This window comes from Microchirus variegatus (genome assembly GCF_963457635.1).
Source record: "Microchirus variegatus genome assembly, chromosome: 16".
NCBI lineage: Eukaryota > Metazoa > Chordata > Actinopteri > Pleuronectiformes > Soleidae > Microchirus > Microchirus variegatus.
Window position 1 is genome coordinate 5924031 of NC_139817.1, and position 18753 is coordinate 5942783.

General features: G+C 39.8%; 3 protein-coding genes across 3 annotated transcripts; 2 read left to right on the plus strand and 1 right to left on the minus strand.

Moving 5' to 3' along the window:
* Nucleotides 1–777: 777 nt before the first annotated feature.
* mpc2b (mitochondrial pyruvate carrier 2b) lies at nt 778–6487 on the plus strand. The gene is made up of 5 exons (XM_083903057.1): nt 778–1148; nt 4062–4102; nt 4185–4269; nt 4428–4539; nt 5540–6487. The coding sequence occupies exons 1-5, from the start codon at nt 1055–1057 to the stop codon at nt 5604–5606; spliced, it is 399 nt and encodes a 132-aa protein (XP_083759183.1). The 5' UTR covers nt 778–1054; the 3' UTR covers nt 5607–6487.
* Nucleotides 6488–7711: 1224 nt separating this feature from the next.
* Nucleotides 7712–11149, minus strand: rpl24 (ribosomal protein L24). Its single transcript, XM_083902677.1, has 6 exons — nt 11105–11149; nt 10902–10977; nt 9904–10014; nt 8940–9076; nt 7970–8033; nt 7712–7845 (listed from the first exon to the last, which is right to left on the minus strand). Exons 1-6 carry the CDS (start codon nt 11107–11109, stop codon nt 7765–7767), a joined length of 474 nt encoding a protein of 157 aa, XP_083758803.1. The 5' UTR covers nt 11110–11149; the 3' UTR covers nt 7712–7764.
* Nucleotides 11150–11869: 720 nt separating this feature from the next.
* Nucleotides 11870–17727, plus strand: cep97 (centrosomal protein 97). Its single transcript, XM_083902245.1, has 11 exons — nt 11870–11984; nt 12562–12704; nt 12791–12949; nt 13499–13600; nt 13671–13784; nt 13877–14043; nt 14141–14305; nt 14391–14569; nt 15074–15710; nt 15854–15929; nt 16539–17727. The coding sequence occupies exons 1-11, from the start codon at nt 11948–11950 to the stop codon at nt 17022–17024; spliced, it is 2265 nt and encodes a 754-aa protein (XP_083758371.1). The 5' UTR covers nt 11870–11947; the 3' UTR covers nt 17025–17727.
* Nucleotides 17728–18753: the final 1026 nt, after the last annotated feature.

Sequence of the window (18753 nt, forward strand, 5' to 3'; positions counted from 1 at the left end):
TTCTGTCTGTCACACATTTCCATGTATAATTATTTGGGGGTTTCTTATTAAAAATATTATAATATCATATATAATATTATAATACAGAATGTTTTGAGTATTATAATAATTATCAAACAATTATTCAGTGAGGGGGGAATTGTCAGTATTTTGCAAATTTTGCAAAAAAAAATGAAGAATGATCAGAGAGGAACTGTGATTAAAAGGTTCAAACTGTAGAGGGCAGCATTGCAGTAATCCAAAGGTCATAGGGGTCACAGAATTTCATTTGTCTTTGATCTGTGCAACGTCCAATTGCAAAAAAATGTTCATAATCGTCTTTTTTAAAAATGTTTGAAATGTCGGCATTTTAAAAAAAACTAAAAAAAACTGAACTTTTTTGGCTAGTTAGTTATCTTACTGTGGCTCTTTAAAAATAAACTAATATGTTACCATCTTTAAATCACCCAAATACTTTAATCCTTCAAGAATATCACATCAAAGATATTTGGTATGTTCCTCAACTACCTCTATGAAATAATGAAAACATTTTGTAAGCTGAAACAAATCAATAAAACTGGTATTCAATTGATTTATTTATGTTTTTGTATCCGCTCAGTTGCCATACGCCGGGCTTAAAAAGCAACGCCGCCCTGTGGACCAATCGCATTGACGTTGCCACCACGTCGGCCAATGAGGAGAGTGGAATTAGCCAGAAGCCCCGCCCCTCCGTGCGTTCGGTTGCGTTGACAGAAAGTCACCTCCTCGTCGGTCAGAGGAAGCGGCTGAATGCTAACAGGCTGCGTTTGCGTGTGTTTGTTGTAGATCGACCGCCGGGCGAAGGTCGACAGTAGGACGGCAGCAGCACCACCAGCATCCGCCTCTACGCTACTCTATCTACGCATCCGTCCTCTGCGTGTCGATCACTTCATCTAGCAGGAGCCGAAGCCCGTTTTTGTTTCGAGATCGATAAATTCCGTGACTCTGTCTGGGAAGAACGCGTAGCTAGTAGCTAGCATTCAGTGTGTGCTAGCTGTAAGTTTTGGTTCAGTGTTCTTCTTCAACACCGACAGTCATGGCTGCTCTCAGAGCCTCCTACCACAGGATCCTGAACAAGGTCGAGCACATGCTGCCCGCCAAACTGCGACCCTTGTACAACCACCCGGCAGGTAAAACCAGGAGCTAACCGCCCCCCCGGTGTCTCTGTGTCCGTGTCCGTGTCTGTGACAGATGTGAACTGACAGACAGACACTCACCTCTGACAGAATTCTGGAAAACACGCGATATTATTGTTCGTTAATAATGCGTTTTTGTATTTTCTATGGCAAATAGTAGCAGGAAAACTTACATTGAAGTTGGTGGAAAGACTAAAAATGATGTAAAAGTAGTGGGAATTCACTGAGGGCGGCAACTTACGATTATTTTCTCGATAAATCGTCCATAAAATGTTGACAAAGTGTCTCGATTTGTCCACAAACCAAAATGATTCTCTTCTCATAATTTGTTTGTGAATCGCGATACAGTACTATCACGATATTTGAGTCACAATACGATATTATCACAATACTGACGTAACGATACAATATCATGATTAAGTCATGATACATATATGATATTTGAGTCACGATATTGAAGTAATGTTACGATATCATGATATTTAAGTCATGATACATTAAGTCGCAATACAATATTATCACAATATTTGAGTCGCATTATAGTATCACGATATTTACGTCACAATATTGTCACAATATTGAAGTAACGATACGATATCATGATTAAGTCACGATGATTCATTAAATCGCAATACGATATCACGATATTTGAGTCACATTATAGTATCACGATATTTAAGTCACAATATTGTCCCGATGTTGAAGCAACGATACAATATCATGATTAAGTCACGATTCATTAAATCGCAATACGATATCACGATATTTGAGTCACATTATAGTACCACGATATTTAAGTCACAATATTGTCACGATATTGAAGTAACGATACGATATCCTGATTAAGTCACGATGATTCATTAAATCGCAATACGATATCACGATATTTGAGTCACATTATAGTATCACGATATTTAAGTCACAATATTGTCCCGATGTTGAAGCAACGATACAATATCATGATTAAGTCACGATTCATTAAATCGCAATACGATATCACGATATTTGAGTCACATTATAGTACCACGATATTTAAGTCACAATATTGTCACGATATTGAAGTAACGATACGATATCCTGATTAAGTCACGATGATTCATTAAATCGCAATACGATATCACAATATTTGAGTCACATTATAGTATCACGATATTTAAGTCACAATATTGTCACGATATTGAAGTAACGTTACGATGTCATGATATTTAAGTCATGGTGCAACATTCAGTCATGATACCGTATTATCACGATATTTATGTCACATTACAGTATCACGATATTTAAGTCGCGCTACGATATTATCACAATATTGAAGTAACGATACAATGTAATGATATTTAAGTCATGATGCAACATTCAGTCATGATTCCATGTTATCACGATATTTAAGTCACAACACAACAGCTGAATGTTTTTGATGATGAATGAACAATCGAAGGTTCAACGCTAGGAGTTCTTGGTCAAATAAAACCAGAACTTATCATTTATCGCAGTTCAGTCGATCTGCGATGATGTTCTATACGTTGTGCAGATCTACACTCACTCGTCCTGTTTACGTCCTGGAGGGAAGAGGCTAAAACTGTTGCTAACAACACATAACATTGAGGACAGTCCAGTCTGGGGCCATTATTTTTGTCTTTACAAGGGTACAACAAGGACTTTCTTAGCAGGCGACAAAAGGTGAACTCCCCGCAGACATCGCGCACACATCTCCCTCGCTGCTTTAAGCCTGGAGCACTGGTCAGGAATGTGGTCACAGCTGGTTCCAGATCAGCAACTTTTCTCTAAAGGTTCTGCTGTTGTTAACTAAAGGCGTCCTAAGTGTGAGTTTTAGTTTATAGTCAGACCTGATTGTCTGCAGCAAACTCTAATCCTGTCACAAGAGCTGGGACCAAACGAGTCAAATAATCAACAGATTAAGCGATTATGAAAATGAGGAAGAAAAAAAGTTGACGAGTGTGTTCACTGATGTGTGTTATTATTATTATCACCCTGGTAATAAGGTTCGGTGTTATTGCTTTGGAAATATTTTGTCCTTAAATGAACGGAGTCAAGGTGGTTTGTGTCTAAACCCAAACCTTTTCATGTGAAGGGCCAAAATGTTAAAGGGGACATAATTTATGCAAAATCAACTTTTTAATCATTTAAATCCTTATATTTGGGACTCTGGAGGTCCTATTAGTCAGCAAAGTGTGAAAAAAGATGCGCTAAATTCCTGGAATTGTTGTCTCGCGGAGATCGGCTTTGTCCGTAAAACATGCGGGAGTGCCGGCGAGGGCAACTGTCTCAGAAAGTCCACGAAAAGTTTTATTCTTGGCTCCACGGTGCAGCACAGAGTGCTACACACACTTCCAGCCTCAGAGGATTTATCTGTCCAGTGGATACATGTCATATATGACGGCGATGTGCCTGCTAGAGCCTGCAAATGATCACTTTTCCTAATGCTAACTGCTGTTAGCTCCCAGTAGCTGATGTCATTTCCTGTCCCTTAAGTTTCATTTTACTTTTTTTTTAAGGTGGACCTAAAGAGATACTACTAAACTGAGCGTGCTTCATCCTTATGGTATTTAATGCAGTTTTAGTATGAATAATTATTATTGCGTATATGTTTTTAAAAATATAAATAAAGTCTGGTGGACCAAATGAAACACTTTGGCGGCCCGAGTTTGGCCCGCACGCCCTACTTTGCTAAGTGTTATTGATTTTATTTGCTAAATTTGCTTGATTTGTTTGATTTTGCAAATATTGTAACTTCCACGACAGTTTGAACCAAATTTGCCTAAATTCTAACCTATAAACTATATTAACGTATATAAATTAGACTTAGATCAGTTAAAACACGCATGTCCTTTGCTCTGTTGTAGTGCATTTCTCCTTCTTTTATGTTTTATTTATGTTTTATTCCAGGTCCTAAAACAGTTTTCTTCTGGGCCCCGGTGTTTAAATGGGTAAGTGCATTTATTATTCACACAGTCTAATCTATTTAACGTGACTGTACAGTGTAAATACAGTGTGCTCTCGCCTCCACAGGGTCTGGTTTGCGCTGGTCTGGCTGATATGACTCGACCAGCGGACAAACTCAGCACCTCCCAGTCTGCAGTGCTGACGGCCACAGGTGAGCTCAAGCGGCGCCGATGTTTCATAACGCGCCAAAGGTTACCCCGACGCGTCCGCCGTCACCAAACAAACCTCATCTGTCACTCATTTGCCAAACTCTATTCTTGTTTAACTATCTATCACCGTAATCCCGTGTCGTCCTTCTCCCTTCACCAGGACTCATCTGGTCCAGATATTCCCTGGTCATAATCCCCAAGAACTGGAACCTGTTCGCCGTCAACTTCTTCGTGGGCAGCGCCGGAGGCTCGCAGCTGTACAGGATCTGGAGGTTTGTGTTGAAGCCGAGCTTTGTTTGATGTCCTCGTCTAACTTTCTCTCTGTTAATGATCAATAATAACAATAACTACTGTAGCAACCAGCACGGTGCTCTTTTACATATTAATCCAAGCATACAAGCATATACGGTGGGGGCGGTACGGCTTCAAAATAAAATCTCTGATCTTTCTCTTTAAAACAAACTATAAAAAAAAGTGTTGTTTATTTTATTGTCCTTTGTCTGACTTGAACAAAATGTTCTGAAGGTTAAAGTGCAACAAAATAAAAGCCCTGACATTGTAAACAATAGAAAAACTCAAAGCCAACTTCCAGGGATCGCATCTTAACTACAAGAGCTCCAGGATTGGAGTTCTGACTTTAAAGGACTTTAAACTCAGAATTTCTGACTTTTAAACTCAGAATTTCTGACTTTTAAACTCAGAATTTCTGACTTTTAAACTCAGAATTCTGACTTAAATGACTTTAAACTAAGAATTTCTGACTTTAAAACACAGAATTCTGACTTTGTACCCAGAATTATGACTTTAAACTTTAAAACTTTCTACTTTATATTCAGAATTCTCACTATAACTCAGAATTCTCACTTTAAACTCAGAATTTCTAATTTATATTTATAATATAAAGTATATATATATAATTATTAATAATAATTATAATTATAACTCGGAATTTCTGACTTAATTCTCAGAATTCTGACTCTTAAACTCTTAAATTCTGAGTTTATAAGTCCAAACTCAAATATTTGTTTCCTGTGTGTCACTAATCCTCTTCCGTACGAGGAGCACGTCAGCAGTAAAAATTAAACGCATTTTTTCACTCAATTGAATCCTCCGAAACTACAAACCACAAATTAATCTCTAAAATCTAGTTGTGTCTATATTGTTTTGAAAACAACAAAAACCAGAGGTATTTTTTAACGTTTCTGTTGTTTTTCCCACACACACACACACACACACACACACACACACACACACACACACACACACACACAGGTACAAGCAGGATATGAAGGATCAGGGAAAAGCGGCGGTGGTGGCAGAGTCGGCGTCAGACTCCTGAGTGATTTCTGTTTCCGGTGAAGAGAGAAGAGAGCAAAAAAAGGGAAAGCGTCTCATCCACCAGGCTTCAAACTGACCCTGTCCTCTTCCTCTTCCTCCTCCTCTTCCTCACAAATCATCTCACATTCATGCCATAACCATAGTTTCGACCACATCCTGCCTGTCGTCCCTAATGGAAATGTGCACTTTTTTCCTTTAATACGGTTCTAAATTCCACAGGGTGTCAAATAGTCTTTTTTTTTCTTTAGAACATTTTTAACTGTCGTCAACACATTCAAGAATTATTATAATTATTATTATTTTTGTCATCGGCGCACAATTACTACTTGTTGTATGATTGTACATTCATTTCATGCTTTTGTATATCACGTACAAAACTGGGAATTGTTGCCATTTTTTCCCCCATCGTTACATTTCACGTGTAGCCACTCGAGTACCTCAGGGCAATAATCTCCCAGATTAAAAAATATATATATACATAACTCTTGGATTTGTGTTGAACATAGTTTGAAGAATGTTAATACTAATAATCACATGATCGCGCTTTATTTTCTCATCATCGTAACGGCTTTATCTTTTAGTCTGCGTGTTTAGCAGAGTGCTAATCCTAATTTATGGATTTCCTGTTGTCGTCGGAACTGTACATATCTAAAAGGACGGTGTTGTTTTTACACCAGTGCCACACGTTTATGATTAACCTGTGCATCTTTTATGCTTTTTATGATCATTATATTATCGACGACGGTAGCTACACTGAATAATCTCCACCTGATTTTTTTCCTTAGCAATAATAATGAGATTATTTCCTTTAGAATGTTTCTTGATCTGCTGACTGTTTAAAAAAAAAAAAAAAAGACGGCACTTTGAAGGTCGATCATTGTAAAATCTGTGGCTGTGAAATGCTAATAAATCTGATTAACACCCTGTTGATTTTGAGTTAAGAGTTTAAATAAATGAATAATCCGACACAAAGATATACATTCACTTTTCATTCAGATTATGCCCTGAATGGATACAGACTAAAATAATCCAACACAGTTTGATGTCACTTTTCACTCAGATTATAACATCCTATTTGAGTTAAATCAGATTATGCGCCAACAACAATAAAGTGAAAGGAACATTATTTTAGCGAGTTAATCTGAACAAGATCAATAGATTATTTGTGTCCATATAAAGTAGTGAGCAATAATGGATTAAAACATGCAGTAGTCAGTCGCATTATGTCGACATGTAATATGGAGTTAATTCGATTATCAGACTAGGCTGAGTGCCATTCTACAAGTATTTGCTGATAAACTCAACCCAAATAAGGTCATAATCCAAAAGTATTCTGATTCTAAATACATCTAAAAAAGTTAAATTCATCAGAATACGGTTGGTAGTCAGATTACTGATGTCAGTGTAAACAGTCAATGATGTCATAGAGGTCAGTTAATGCAGGAGGATTTGAAACAGATTTATTTCCATCCCCAGCAGCTGATCACTGTTTCCACTATCAACAATAAACCACCTCTGAAAGACTCAGAGGTCACTGAGTTTAACTCCTTTCATTAACCTCAGTGCTTCACTCTATGCATGTTTATTATATAATAGTATATATTCCAAAATGTCTACAGAATATTAATATAATGCATTTTAAATAATATTGGCACAAGGCTTTTAGCTTTTAGGAAACAGTTCTTCAAATCTGGAGATAGAAAAGTTTAACTTTGTCTCCCTCTTCTGGACAAAATCTGCACTACAGAGAAACAAAGTACAACTTTTATCTAAATGTTTTATACATAGAATTTTGGGTGTTAAATGTGATTAACTTGAGCAGATAAAGAACAAGACTTAAGACAAACTCAGCTTCTTAAACTTCCTTTGGAAAACAATGACCAATCGATTAATCGAGAGGACCGATTAATCAATTATGTATAAAAATAGTCATTTGCAGCTCTTCTCCCACAATGTTATTATTCCAAACATATTTAACTAATTTTTGGCAACGGAAGTATGGTAATATTTTACAGTAAAGCGATGTCGGAAAGTTCGCAAACGATATGGCAAAATATAAACGAACAAACCGAACATGTTAACATTCCAAATAGGAAATCCCACAAATTATGGTTTACCACAAAATTTTATTATTCACAAGCATAAATGACGAGTCAGGCTTAGCGTTTTCCACCGACGCGGGGCGCGCTGATCTTCATGGGCTTAGCGATCTTGGGTTTCTGTGCAGCCTTGGTGGTGGACTACAGATTAAAAAAAAAAGCACAAAACGTAAATGTTTTATTTGATTCAAAAACAACCCAGCTGTTTTTTCAAGAACAGAAAAACAATCTAAAATGCGAGTACACGAGAACGGGAGGAAGTTACCTTTGCGGTGGCAGCAGCAGGCTTCTTGGCCGCCTGCTTTGCCTTCTTGGCCTCCTTGGCGGCTCTGAAAACAGGAAAAATTGTAAATTGATACATTTTTAAGAACAAGTGAGCAACATGGATTAAATCCTCAAATAACGTAACAGCAGATGATACCTTTTTTCTGCGCGTCGATATAAGGGGTCGTCTACTACGTTTTCAGGGTTGTTTTGGCGGAATTCAATTTCTTCTATAACGAATGTCGGTGTTCGTCATCACTTTTAACGTGATGACATTGGTACGATTTCGCCAGAGACGCCATGGATTCCAAATCAATCTCTTGAATTCAAAGTACCAGTGGAAACCCACAGTGATGCCCAAGTTAAGAGGCTGTTCAACATGTTTAATTAGGTTTCAGTGTTGTTTTTAAATTATATAAACAGGTTCTCTCATTTTTCAGCCATCATTATACAGAATATTTTTGTTTATGGACAAAACCAGACATTGGACGACACCATTTTGAGGTGTAGCGAACACTGAGCAACATCACATTATGTCGTCTAAATAAGTGTTGTAGAAGAAATGTGATTTAAAACCGAGAGGATTGCGATGACTGAAGTTACAGCAGCTTCACTGAATTATTTGACACACACAACTACAAATGTAATCAAAAGACAGTGGGTGAGTTCTACCAGCACCACATTTCCCCTTTAGCAGCAGCTGTGCTGCTTGACGCATGTGCGGGGAAGAAGATACAGAGAGACTGATTTCATGTTATTTTTGGATTATGTTTGGTTTACAGTAAAAGAAAGATTGTTTAAAGTCCACTTTTATATCAAAAGATGCTCTGCAAGTGTGATTGCTGTACATGTAAAAAACACAGGTGATGCCTTTTTACTACAGCAACTATACAAAAAGGCACACCAAAAACAACAACAAGCCTGATGTTACGCATTAAAAACACACATCCAGGAGAAACGATGCGTGTTACCTGATGGCCTGCTCCCTCTGGGCCTTGCGGACCTCGGGCTTCTGGTTCCTCTTGGCCATGATCTCGGCCAGGGAGGCCCCAGTGATGGCCCTCTGGAATTTGACGGCGCGACGGGAGCGCTTCTTTGTCACCTCTTCCTGTTTTCCGACAAAATAAGGCAACGTCAATTTATCTGTTCAAAAATGTCCGACACAATTCAGACACAGAGAACACAGAAACATACAGTTTTCACGTTGAGGATAGGATGAAGACGAGTTTTATCCATGTAGGTTAACATTAGGAAATCAAGAAAACATTCCCTTGTAGTAAATGAGCCAAATAATTTATTGAAACATACATGTGCCTATGCCCCACCTTTCATGTGAGAATTAACAATGAAAATTGGCCAATTGACTTCATAACTGGAGCATGAATCCGTTTTCAGTGCCGATATGTGATGGTGCTCCATCACATTTTAATCTATTACACAATATAAAAATTAGACCTTGACACACAATTATAGCTCAAATCAGACTTTTAAATTAAATACTCTCCCTAACGTTTCAGCTCTACATTAAAGTAGTTTTCAGCCGATTGTGAAAACTACCCATACGATCTCATCTACACCAATGTTATGTAGCTGCAGCTAGCTGTAGAGTATTCACTTTTGTGCTAATTGGCGTAAGCGTGTTGGAGAGTTTGGAGGCTGACCGATGGTGAGGAGGTCGATGAAGACGTCAAAGGCCAGTACTATGATCTCCTGTTGTTCTATGGCTGCAGGTGTGGAGTGAGCGCTGCTGCCTAGACTGCAAAACGCAGCCAGGCAACAACACGTAACGCAGACCGACACTGCGCACACCGTTCACCCACAGCCAAAATGTCGACAAGAGTCCTTTCTATTTACCAGACCCAAAAAATTAAACCACGCTTCTTTTTTTTAATAACATGGTTTAGAGTGAAATGTGCACAAACACAGTTTACTTACAGACTGGCCCTTCTTGTGCTTGCGTCTGTACAGCACAGTCCAGTTGATCTGTCTGGGGTTTCTCTTGGCCAGGAAAGCAGACTCACACTTGGCGTTCAAAAACTGAAACACCTGATGAAAGAGAGCATCTTTCAGTAAAATGACTCATGATATCATACATTTTGTCCAGTAATGACAACGTTGTGTGCAAATGTTTCTCAACTTGCACTGAGATTAAACACACATCTATCGACCATGGAGTGAACACTTTGAAGATGACCTGAGCCCCTACTGTCCATCAAATGACATTTCTCAGCTCAACGGGAACTTCATACACAAGTAAATCAATGGATCTTAGTGTTGGACAAACACGGCGTTGCACACGTTGTCCGAACAGGATGGGTAGTACTTGGTAGGAGGAGCTAGTGGTTAACTCTTATAACAACCTCATTAGATACACTTATTGGTGAATGAAAAAGATCTGGTTCACTTTGACACATTAGTGTTAAAATACATAAGCACTCAACTATTTTGAAATCTGAAATAATATGAATTAGAGGCTTCAGACATCACATTATAAGAAGATATATGGCAATATAAATAGTAAACACGCATTAAGACATGCCTTGGCACCAAATAGCGGCATATTATTCACCCATACTGTCAAGTTGACCACTAATAAACACACTTCTTATCAAACTAAATAAAATAACATCAACAAAATACATGAATGCATGTTAATTATATTCATAACATATATTAATGGGGTTGTTATAACAGCATAACCATTGAATACATGTGTTTAATATTAGTTTAGCTTCAAGAGCTGACACACACAGGGGCTAGCAGCTAGTGTTAGCTAGCCACATTTAGTACTGACCAATATTTTTCTACAGCTACACACACACAACACGTGAAATTGTACATATACAAACATGAGGACATTATATGGAACATTGTACGTGTATAGTGATATAATGTAGGGGGACAAAGTTGAGACACGGTGGCTGTGTAGTTACCTTTCCGTCTACCCTGGCGTATCGGCGGCCATGGCCGGGGTAAATTTTATACCCGCTGAAACTGCACAACTCGACCCTGAAAACGACAAAATATAAGACATCACCGAAAGATAAGGACACAAACGTGTCTTTAATCCAAATACCGTGGTCGAAATGTTTATTTAAACGGGAAGATGGAATTTGATAGTTTGGCGTTCACTCACTTCATGATGGCGACGAGAGGGCACAAAACCGGAAAGAAAGACGACGGAAGCGGAAACGGAATTTAGGAGAATTCACGGTTTGTTTTATGTTTTATTTTACTTCAGTTTGTTTTTGTTTTTTTTATTATATTGTTATTATTATATTGTGTTTTGTCAGTGTTGTTGTTATATATATTTTTTTGTGTCGCATATACGTAAATTTAATATTTTTTTAAACAAAAAACAAAAACAAAAAATATATATTTAATAAATCTATCCGTCCAGCCGACATATTGTTCCGGGTAGAACAAAATGCAGTCGCGGTTTTTCTGAATACACAACCACCACAAATGACTTTTATGTTTATTTTCTCATAGTTTTATTATATTAACTGATGTGCGATATAATATGGACTAGATCGACAAATATGTGTCCAGTTACCGAACTTTTCAAAATTGACGCTACCGCATCACTGACCAACCAAACACTACTGACTTACTTTAAAATACGAAGAAAAATAATTATCGATCGAGTGGACTGAACACAAACAAAAAACTTCAGCATTATTTTGCGACCGTTTTGTCGCTTATGTTTTTAAATACCTTCTTTCACATTATTACGAACAACCCGGCTGGCGGTTTTCGCAAACATTAGCGCGCTACTAGGAAACTCGTGCAGTTGTAGTCTTTCTGAGCCAGGAAGACGACAGTCCATGATGGACGCGCTATTCCTTTTGGACTACATTTCCCAGAAACCCCTCGCTCGTCGAAGTGACAGACATTCCGACCCCTCTTGTCTCTCGTACGAATCGGCGGCTAACAGAGTTGTCAGCAACCGCTGGTTGTCTGTCCGGCCGACCACAGAATGGGTGTATCAGATTTAAAGTTTGACACAAATGCAGGTAAGTGGCTCGCAGGCTGTTTTGCTACGACGAACGTTAACATTAATGCCCGTTGAAGGGCGGGTTGTTGTGTTTCTGACCGGCTAACGTTAGCTGTAGCACGGATCACCTGAGTGCTGCTGCCGTTAGCTGTGTGTGTGTGCGTCAATACACACTGTGACACACACTCACAAATAATCTCGTAGCGATTTTTAATACAGTAATTCAGAATTACGAGGTCACTACCAATGTTTTACAACTTTGTGGGGATTTACGAGCAACAAGAAGTAGAAGAAACAAAACCACCGTGTATGTTTTCGATCTACAATGCATGTATTTGTTTGTTAATCTCCTCATAGCTGAATCTATGACTTAATCTATACATTCTTCCATAATTCTCCGACAAAAACATATGCTTTCCCCCCTCAGGATTTCATCCTCTATCTCATACACACAGCAGACTGTTATAGATTTTTGTCCTGCCCTTAATTCTCATGTTTCATGCCCTCAGATGTCATTGCTGTATCACAGTGCAGTGATGTTTGTTTATATAATTAATTTTGATATTACACTTGTATTTTTTTTTCCCTCTCACAAGGACCCGTGGTGGATCTTTCTGCCCAGGGTTTGCAGAAGCTGGACCCCACATTCACCTGCTCTGAAGACACTCACACTCTCATCCTGGACCGTAACCACATCATGAAGCTGGACCATCTGGAAAGGAGCCCAGGCCTTCAACAGGTCGGGAACCACCAACATTAAAATAATGCGCCGTTTTCCAGTCCGTTTAGTTCTGTTTTTAACTCGGGATATGTTGCCTTCTTCAGCTGTCGGTAGCTAATAACCGTCTGGTGAGAATGATGGGTGTGTCTCGGCTGATGGAGCTGCGAGTCCTCAATCTTCCCAATAACAGTATCGGCTACATCGAGGGTCTGAGAGATCTCCCTCACCTGAAATGGCTCAACCTGTCTGGAAACAATATCAAGGTGAGGTTAAATGAATCATTTACAACAATCCCAATGCTCAGATTAGCCGTAGCACACGCGTTAAAGCTGCAGTAAGCAGGGTCAAAGAAGAAATAGTTGATTTTTGAGTTTCATCCACAGATTTTTAAGCTCTGTACTTGTTTAACACATAACAAATCATCTAAGGCAGTCTGAAACTCTCTGCCAATTGTGTTTTATTGTGATTATTGTCCAACTCTTAAACATTTCTGGGGGGGGGGGGGTTTAGGACTATTTGCTGCGTCGGGAATGATGCTGAAATGCTATTATGGAATTGACTACTTTACCTTTAAAGGTCTAGGATGTAAGAATTACTGGCATCAGGTGGTGAGCCTGCAGAAAACGAAGAATTAGAAGGCTTTTGATTCAAATGCAGTAAAGCAAGGCCCTTCCTTGCCGAATGTACATGTAAAAATATTGGTCTTAGTATACGAAAACCAAACTATTTCTATTTATAGGAAGTAAATTAAATTGTACCCTGGACCTTTTAACACTTGACACCTATTGTACACTTGCTTTTTTATTGCACAGGTCATCGAGCAGCTCAGCAGCTGTGTTTCCCTTCAACACCTGGATCTGTCTGACAACAACATATCAGCCATCGGTGACATCACGAAACTGGTGGCGTTGAAGGTGGGTGCAGCTGCCTCTGATGCATCAATAAAAAAAATCTGTTTTATAAACTGTTATTTACACTTTTCAGACTCTCTTGCTCCATGGGAACAGCATTACAACACTTCGCACTGTTCCCGCTCACCTCCCCGTCCATTTATCCATTCTCTCCCTGGCCGAAAACGAGATCAGAGATCTCAACGAAGTAATTATCTTTTTCTTGTATTAACGCACTAATTCTATAATTCATTATTATTTGTAATAATTAATTCCTGTTTCTTTTTAATTGCTCCACAGGTGTCGTACCTGGCACCGCTCCATGAACTGGAGCAGCTCTCTATAATGAGCAACCCCTGTGTCATGGCCACTCCGTCGCTGCCAGGTTTTGACCATCGGCCTTATATCATGAGTTGGTGCCTGAACCTGAAGGTCCTGGATGGCTACGTAGTGTCGCAAAAAGAAGGGTGTGTTTGTATGTTTAAATTCTGAAAAGTTGGGATTCTCAGAGAGGAATAGTGTTTGAATCGTGTATTTCTTGTCTTGAACCGTAACAAATGGCAGCCTTAAAGCGGAGTGGCTGTACAGTCAAGGAAAAGGACGTTCCCATCGACCGGGTCAGCACGTGCAGCTCGTTCAGTACCTCGCCACCGTTTGCCCTTTGACCTCATCGCCGGCCCTGGAGACAGCAGAAGACGCCAAGCTGGAGAAGATCCTCACAAAGCAGAGGTAAACTCTAAACGTGACCTAAATCTGACCTGATCTGTGTGTTTGTGCTGCTTCTTATTTCTTCTTCTTCTTCTTCTTGTTTGAGGTTTCACCAAAGGCAGCTGTTAGAAGAGACTGAGGCAGTCTGTCCAAGTCCACCTCGCCCGACTCACCTGGACGTGGAGAAGCTCAGTCCTCCAGATGCCGCGCTGCAGGGGGGAAACGGAGAAGTGAAGATAAACACTGTCACGGGTCCAACTGCTGCTCCATCAGTCACAGAGAAAGGTGAGTGAGCTATGACAGGTCCAGTGATTAACCACTTCTTCCCTGCCCCTCTTTTTGGAGTCCCTGCTCGAGAATGACATGCCCAAACTAAATAGAGTAAATCTCTGCAGTTACAAGCTCTATGTGGATTATCTTGGTATAAAAATACAGATAACACTTTTGAGATTCCACCAGAGGTGTACGTTTCACTGTAGATGCCACTGTGTCAGAGTAAATGTACATGAAACACAGCATAACTGAAGGATTTTTTTCTCTCGGCTAAAAAAATATTGCATTGTAAAGCAAATATCACCTTTAAAATATGCAGTAGGAGCTTAAAATAGCGTAATAACAACTCTGACTCGGCAGCGTCTTCAGTTACGCAGCACCATTGTTTACATAATCATGCTGACGCTCCGGTGAGCAAGAAAGTGCTTTTACTGCATTCCAAAAACACTGTGTTAAGGAAAGCAGCATTTATATGAATAATTAAGTTCACTGTCTGCTTATTTGTTTAACTTGCAGAGCCATCTGTGCAGTTCAATACTTGGGTCAGCTGCGATTCTTCGTACACATCGCTGCCAGCAGTTCGCTCCCCCAGGTTCAGGGAGGAGCACATCTATTTGGAGGACGTTGTTCAGACAGATGAGGAGAAACTCAACGACAGTCTACTTTCCTCCGAGTCCACCTTTCTCCCCTTCCCCTCTCATCTGGATCCGCCGCAAGGCCAGACCCAGTCCGACAGCGAAGACGAGACAGAGACGTTCGAGCCCGATTCCTTGGCGCCGCAGCGACCGGTGCAGCCCAAAAAGCACAACACAGCGGTGGACGAACGGCACAGGAAGACTCCCGAAGAAGAGGTCGCTTCGAGTGCGTCCACAACAGTTCCTTCCCCGGGGTTCGGAGTCGTGAGCGCGCCGCAAAACGTGACAAACCCGGACACGTCCTCCGACTCTGGCCGAGCAGAGGGGAAAGAAGACGGCGGTTTGTGCGTCAGCGGATCGAGTTTGATGGAGGCGGAGAAGGCGGCGGTGAAAATCCAGTCCTGGTGGAAGGGACACTACACCCGACGGTGTCACCCCGTGGCCAGAGAGGTGCGCAGCGAAATCCGCCTGCGCAGGATGCAAGAGCATATCCTGTACCTGTCTGAGAAGCTGGGCAGGTCAGTGACCAAGCAGCAGCAGCAGCAGCAGCAGCAGCAGCAGCTGCAGCTGGGTGTTTTCTATTTTCATTTTAAGCATAAGAGGAGTTGTGTTTCAACTTTATGGAACGTAAAGAAGTAAAAACGTGTAAATGTGTTTGCAGTGTGCAGAAGCAGTACGAGGAAGAGCGACTACAGAGGCTGGTTCAAGAGGAAGCTGTGAAGTTTCTGTGGAAAGAGGTCAGTGGATTCGTTTAAAATTAAAATGTGCAGTCTCATGTGTTTCAGTCTCATTCATTATTTTTATCATAGAATGTAGGTCTTTACTGGTTCTATCTCAGGAAATATCCCATTTTCAGACCTACATTTAAGCAGCCATTGACTAAGAGCTAAGCTTTCTTTTAACACAACGTCGGATAAAAAGGGTAATCCAAACATTTTCCTTCATATATGTTGACATTCTAACGTGTTTATGCTACGTTGCATTGGTTCAGACACTGAAATGAGATATTGTGATAGAGCTGCAACTAATGATTATTTTCGCAATCGATTAATCTGTCGGTTATTTTCTCGATTAATTGTTTGGTCCAGAAATTTTTTTTAAAAACCCGTTGATGAGTGTTTGTCAAACCTGGAAATTACGATGTTCTCCAATGTCTTGCAAACCAAAATGACTCGGTTTGAATGATTTCTTTGTTATGTGGAGCAAAGAAACAAAGAAAATGTTCACATTTAAGAAGCTAAAACAGTCAGATATCTTGTTTTAATCATGAAAAAAATGTTTAATCGATTAATTTAGTGTCCGCTCTAGTGACAACACTCTGAACCTCACCTGTGCTCTCCATGCAGCTTTCGTCGATGCAGCAGTGGAAGACGTCTGTGGAGCAGCAGCTGGCTGACGTGACTCAGGCCGTCGCCCTGGCTCAGGTCTCATCCCCTGGACTGTGCAAGGCCGTCACCCCGGTTGCTTCCAGCACGACGAACCCGCCCATCGCCGATGCGTCCTTCCCGGACTCGGGCTTCCAGTCGACCGGCAATCAGCCGTCGGTGCGCGACGACAGCAGCTTCCTGAGCAGCGGCGCGGAGGACTCCCTGAAGACGGTGCGAGCGCTGAGCCCCGTCCACGGCAGCGGCGGCGTGGACAGCTCGGACTGCAGCCTCCTGGAGCAGTACCTCTCCTCTGTGCAGCAGAGGGAGGAGGAGGCCGAGGAGGCGGTCGGCGACAGAACAGAAACGCCTCAGCAGCAGCAGCTCGCGTCGCCCGTCTCCCCCGCACAGAAATCAGATGACGAAGTGCAACAGAGAACAGAGGGAGACGGTCTCAGCCACGTCTGAGGGTCCAAAACCTGCACAGGATACGTCAGACCTACAACATTTTCATTTGAAAATAGTGTTTTTATTTGTATTAGAAGTCAGGAAGGTAACTCTGCAGAGGAGAGAATCTATTTCCTTGTTTTAACTGATATGTTTGCATTCGATGACTTCTGGGCAGAGCTGGTTTTCATCTTTAACAAAAAAAAGAAGCCATTTTCAAATGAAAACACGCTAGCATTTGTGTTTTAACTGAGCTTTTCAGTGACAACCAAGAACCAAAACGTTTTTTGAGAAGCGTTTTGAAATCTCTCCATTTTTTGGGGGTTGAATAGCACCAGGGTAAATGTGGACATGTGGCACTTCCACAGCCCCAAAAAAAGAATGTAGATGTAGCCTTAAACGTACGGAGGAGGCTTCTTTAAACTTTGGTCTATGACCGAAAACTGCACTTGTCTCGCAAACTGACCCACGTCTCAAATAACGGCAAAGAAATGAAAGAAAAACACTAAATGACTGTGAAGTTTGTTATTGTACTTCACCACTTTGACTTATTTTAGATTTTATGTAAAGACGATGATTGTAATGTAGCTTCGCGATCACATGCGGTGAGGACGTTTCCTCCCGTTTCTGATCAAATCAGACACAATAACCTACGACGTTATTATTGTAATTAAACTAAAACGTAATAAATCAGATTACAGATTCATTGGTGTGTTCAAATTTAATCCACAGACGTTGGAAAAATGTAAATAAATGAAAAAAACTCTAATCTTAAATTCATTCTGAAAAACTTCTCTGTGAAAACTATTTATTAACTTATAACCAGCCGGTCAAAACTCCATGTATAAATGTGTAGAACTTTGGGAAAAGTGCAGCAATAGATGGAACAACGCAGCAAATGTGAAATGACGACAAAGAGCCGTTTTTATTACTGTGTATTTTTAAGACGTTCTGTTGTTTGCTCTCCTGAAATAAAAATGTTTTGATAATAACAGGACCATGTGTTTCTCTTCAATAATCAAAGTCATTATTAAAAAAAAGAAAATATATGGAAAAGGCAAAAAAAAAAATCATACATAATGAAGTTAATGGATGTCTTTTAGAACCAAGACTGAAAATATTGACAACATCATTTATCTTTTGTTGCTAAAATAGCCAGGTTTTTCTGATAATTTCATAGTTTTTAGTCTGTTCTGGATTTACTAAATAAATGCATTTATTTATTTTAATGACTTAAAATGTTATGATTCATAAATTATGTGATAATGTCAGAAAAAAGGTCAGAAAAATTAAGCGAACATCTACTTTAAGTGAAAGAAAGTCAGAATTATGGCAAAGTAAGTCACGTCACAGGCCATTAGTTGTTTTAATCTCATGTTTTACATTCCACAATTATTGTTGTTCCTTTTCAAACATGTACTATACAATAAAAAATGTGTTAATAATGTTAATGGCTATATATATATACCATGAATCATTATTTTACATTAATATATCAAAATATTTGAGTATTCAGTTAGTCATCGATTAATCTGTTGATTATTTTCTAGACTAATCGATCCCAAACCCGTGTCAACGCAGAAGAATAAAGTGACTAATTACAAACATTTAGATGCAAAAATAAACAGCAGTTGTATGTTTTTGTGTATACGGATAAAAAAGTGCTAATGATGCTAACGACAGGAACATAACACATAACAAAATGATTCCGTTTTAATTGAACATATTCACACGTAAGTAGCTTCAAAAT

Excerpts from the sequence above, each read along its gene's own strand:
- mpc2b (XM_083903057.1), top strand. The coding sequence starts at position 1,055 with ATGGCTGCTCTCAGAGCCTCCTACCACAGGATCCTGAACAAGGTCGAG. Across the intron at positions 1,149-4,061 it reads CTTGTACAACCACCCGGCAG|GTCCTAAAACAGTTTTCTTC; the intron begins GTAAAACCAGGA and ends GTTTTATTCCAG. Across the intron at positions 4,103-4,184 it reads GGGCCCCGGTGTTTAAATGG|GGTCTGGTTTGCGCTGGTCT; the intron begins GTAAGTGCATTT and ends TCGCCTCCACAG.
- rpl24 (XM_083902677.1), bottom strand. Across the intron at positions 10,015-10,901 it reads ACGCCAGGGTAGACGGAAAG|GTGTTTCAGTTTTTGAACGC; the intron begins GTAACTACACAG and ends CTCTTTCATCAG. Across the intron at positions 8,034-8,939 it reads CAGAGGGAGCAGGCCATCAG|AGCCGCCAAGGAGGCCAAGA; the intron begins GTAACACGCATC and ends TCCTGTTTTCAG.
- cep97 (XM_083902245.1), top strand. The coding sequence starts at position 11,948 with ATGGGTGTATCAGATTTAAAGTTTGACACAAATGCAG. Across the intron at positions 11,985-12,561 it reads AAAGTTTGACACAAATGCAG|GACCCGTGGTGGATCTTTCT; the intron begins GTAAGTGGCTCG and ends CCCTCTCACAAG. Across the intron at positions 12,950-13,498 it reads TGTCTGGAAACAATATCAAG|GTCATCGAGCAGCTCAGCAG; the intron begins GTGAGGTTAAAT and ends TTTATTGCACAG.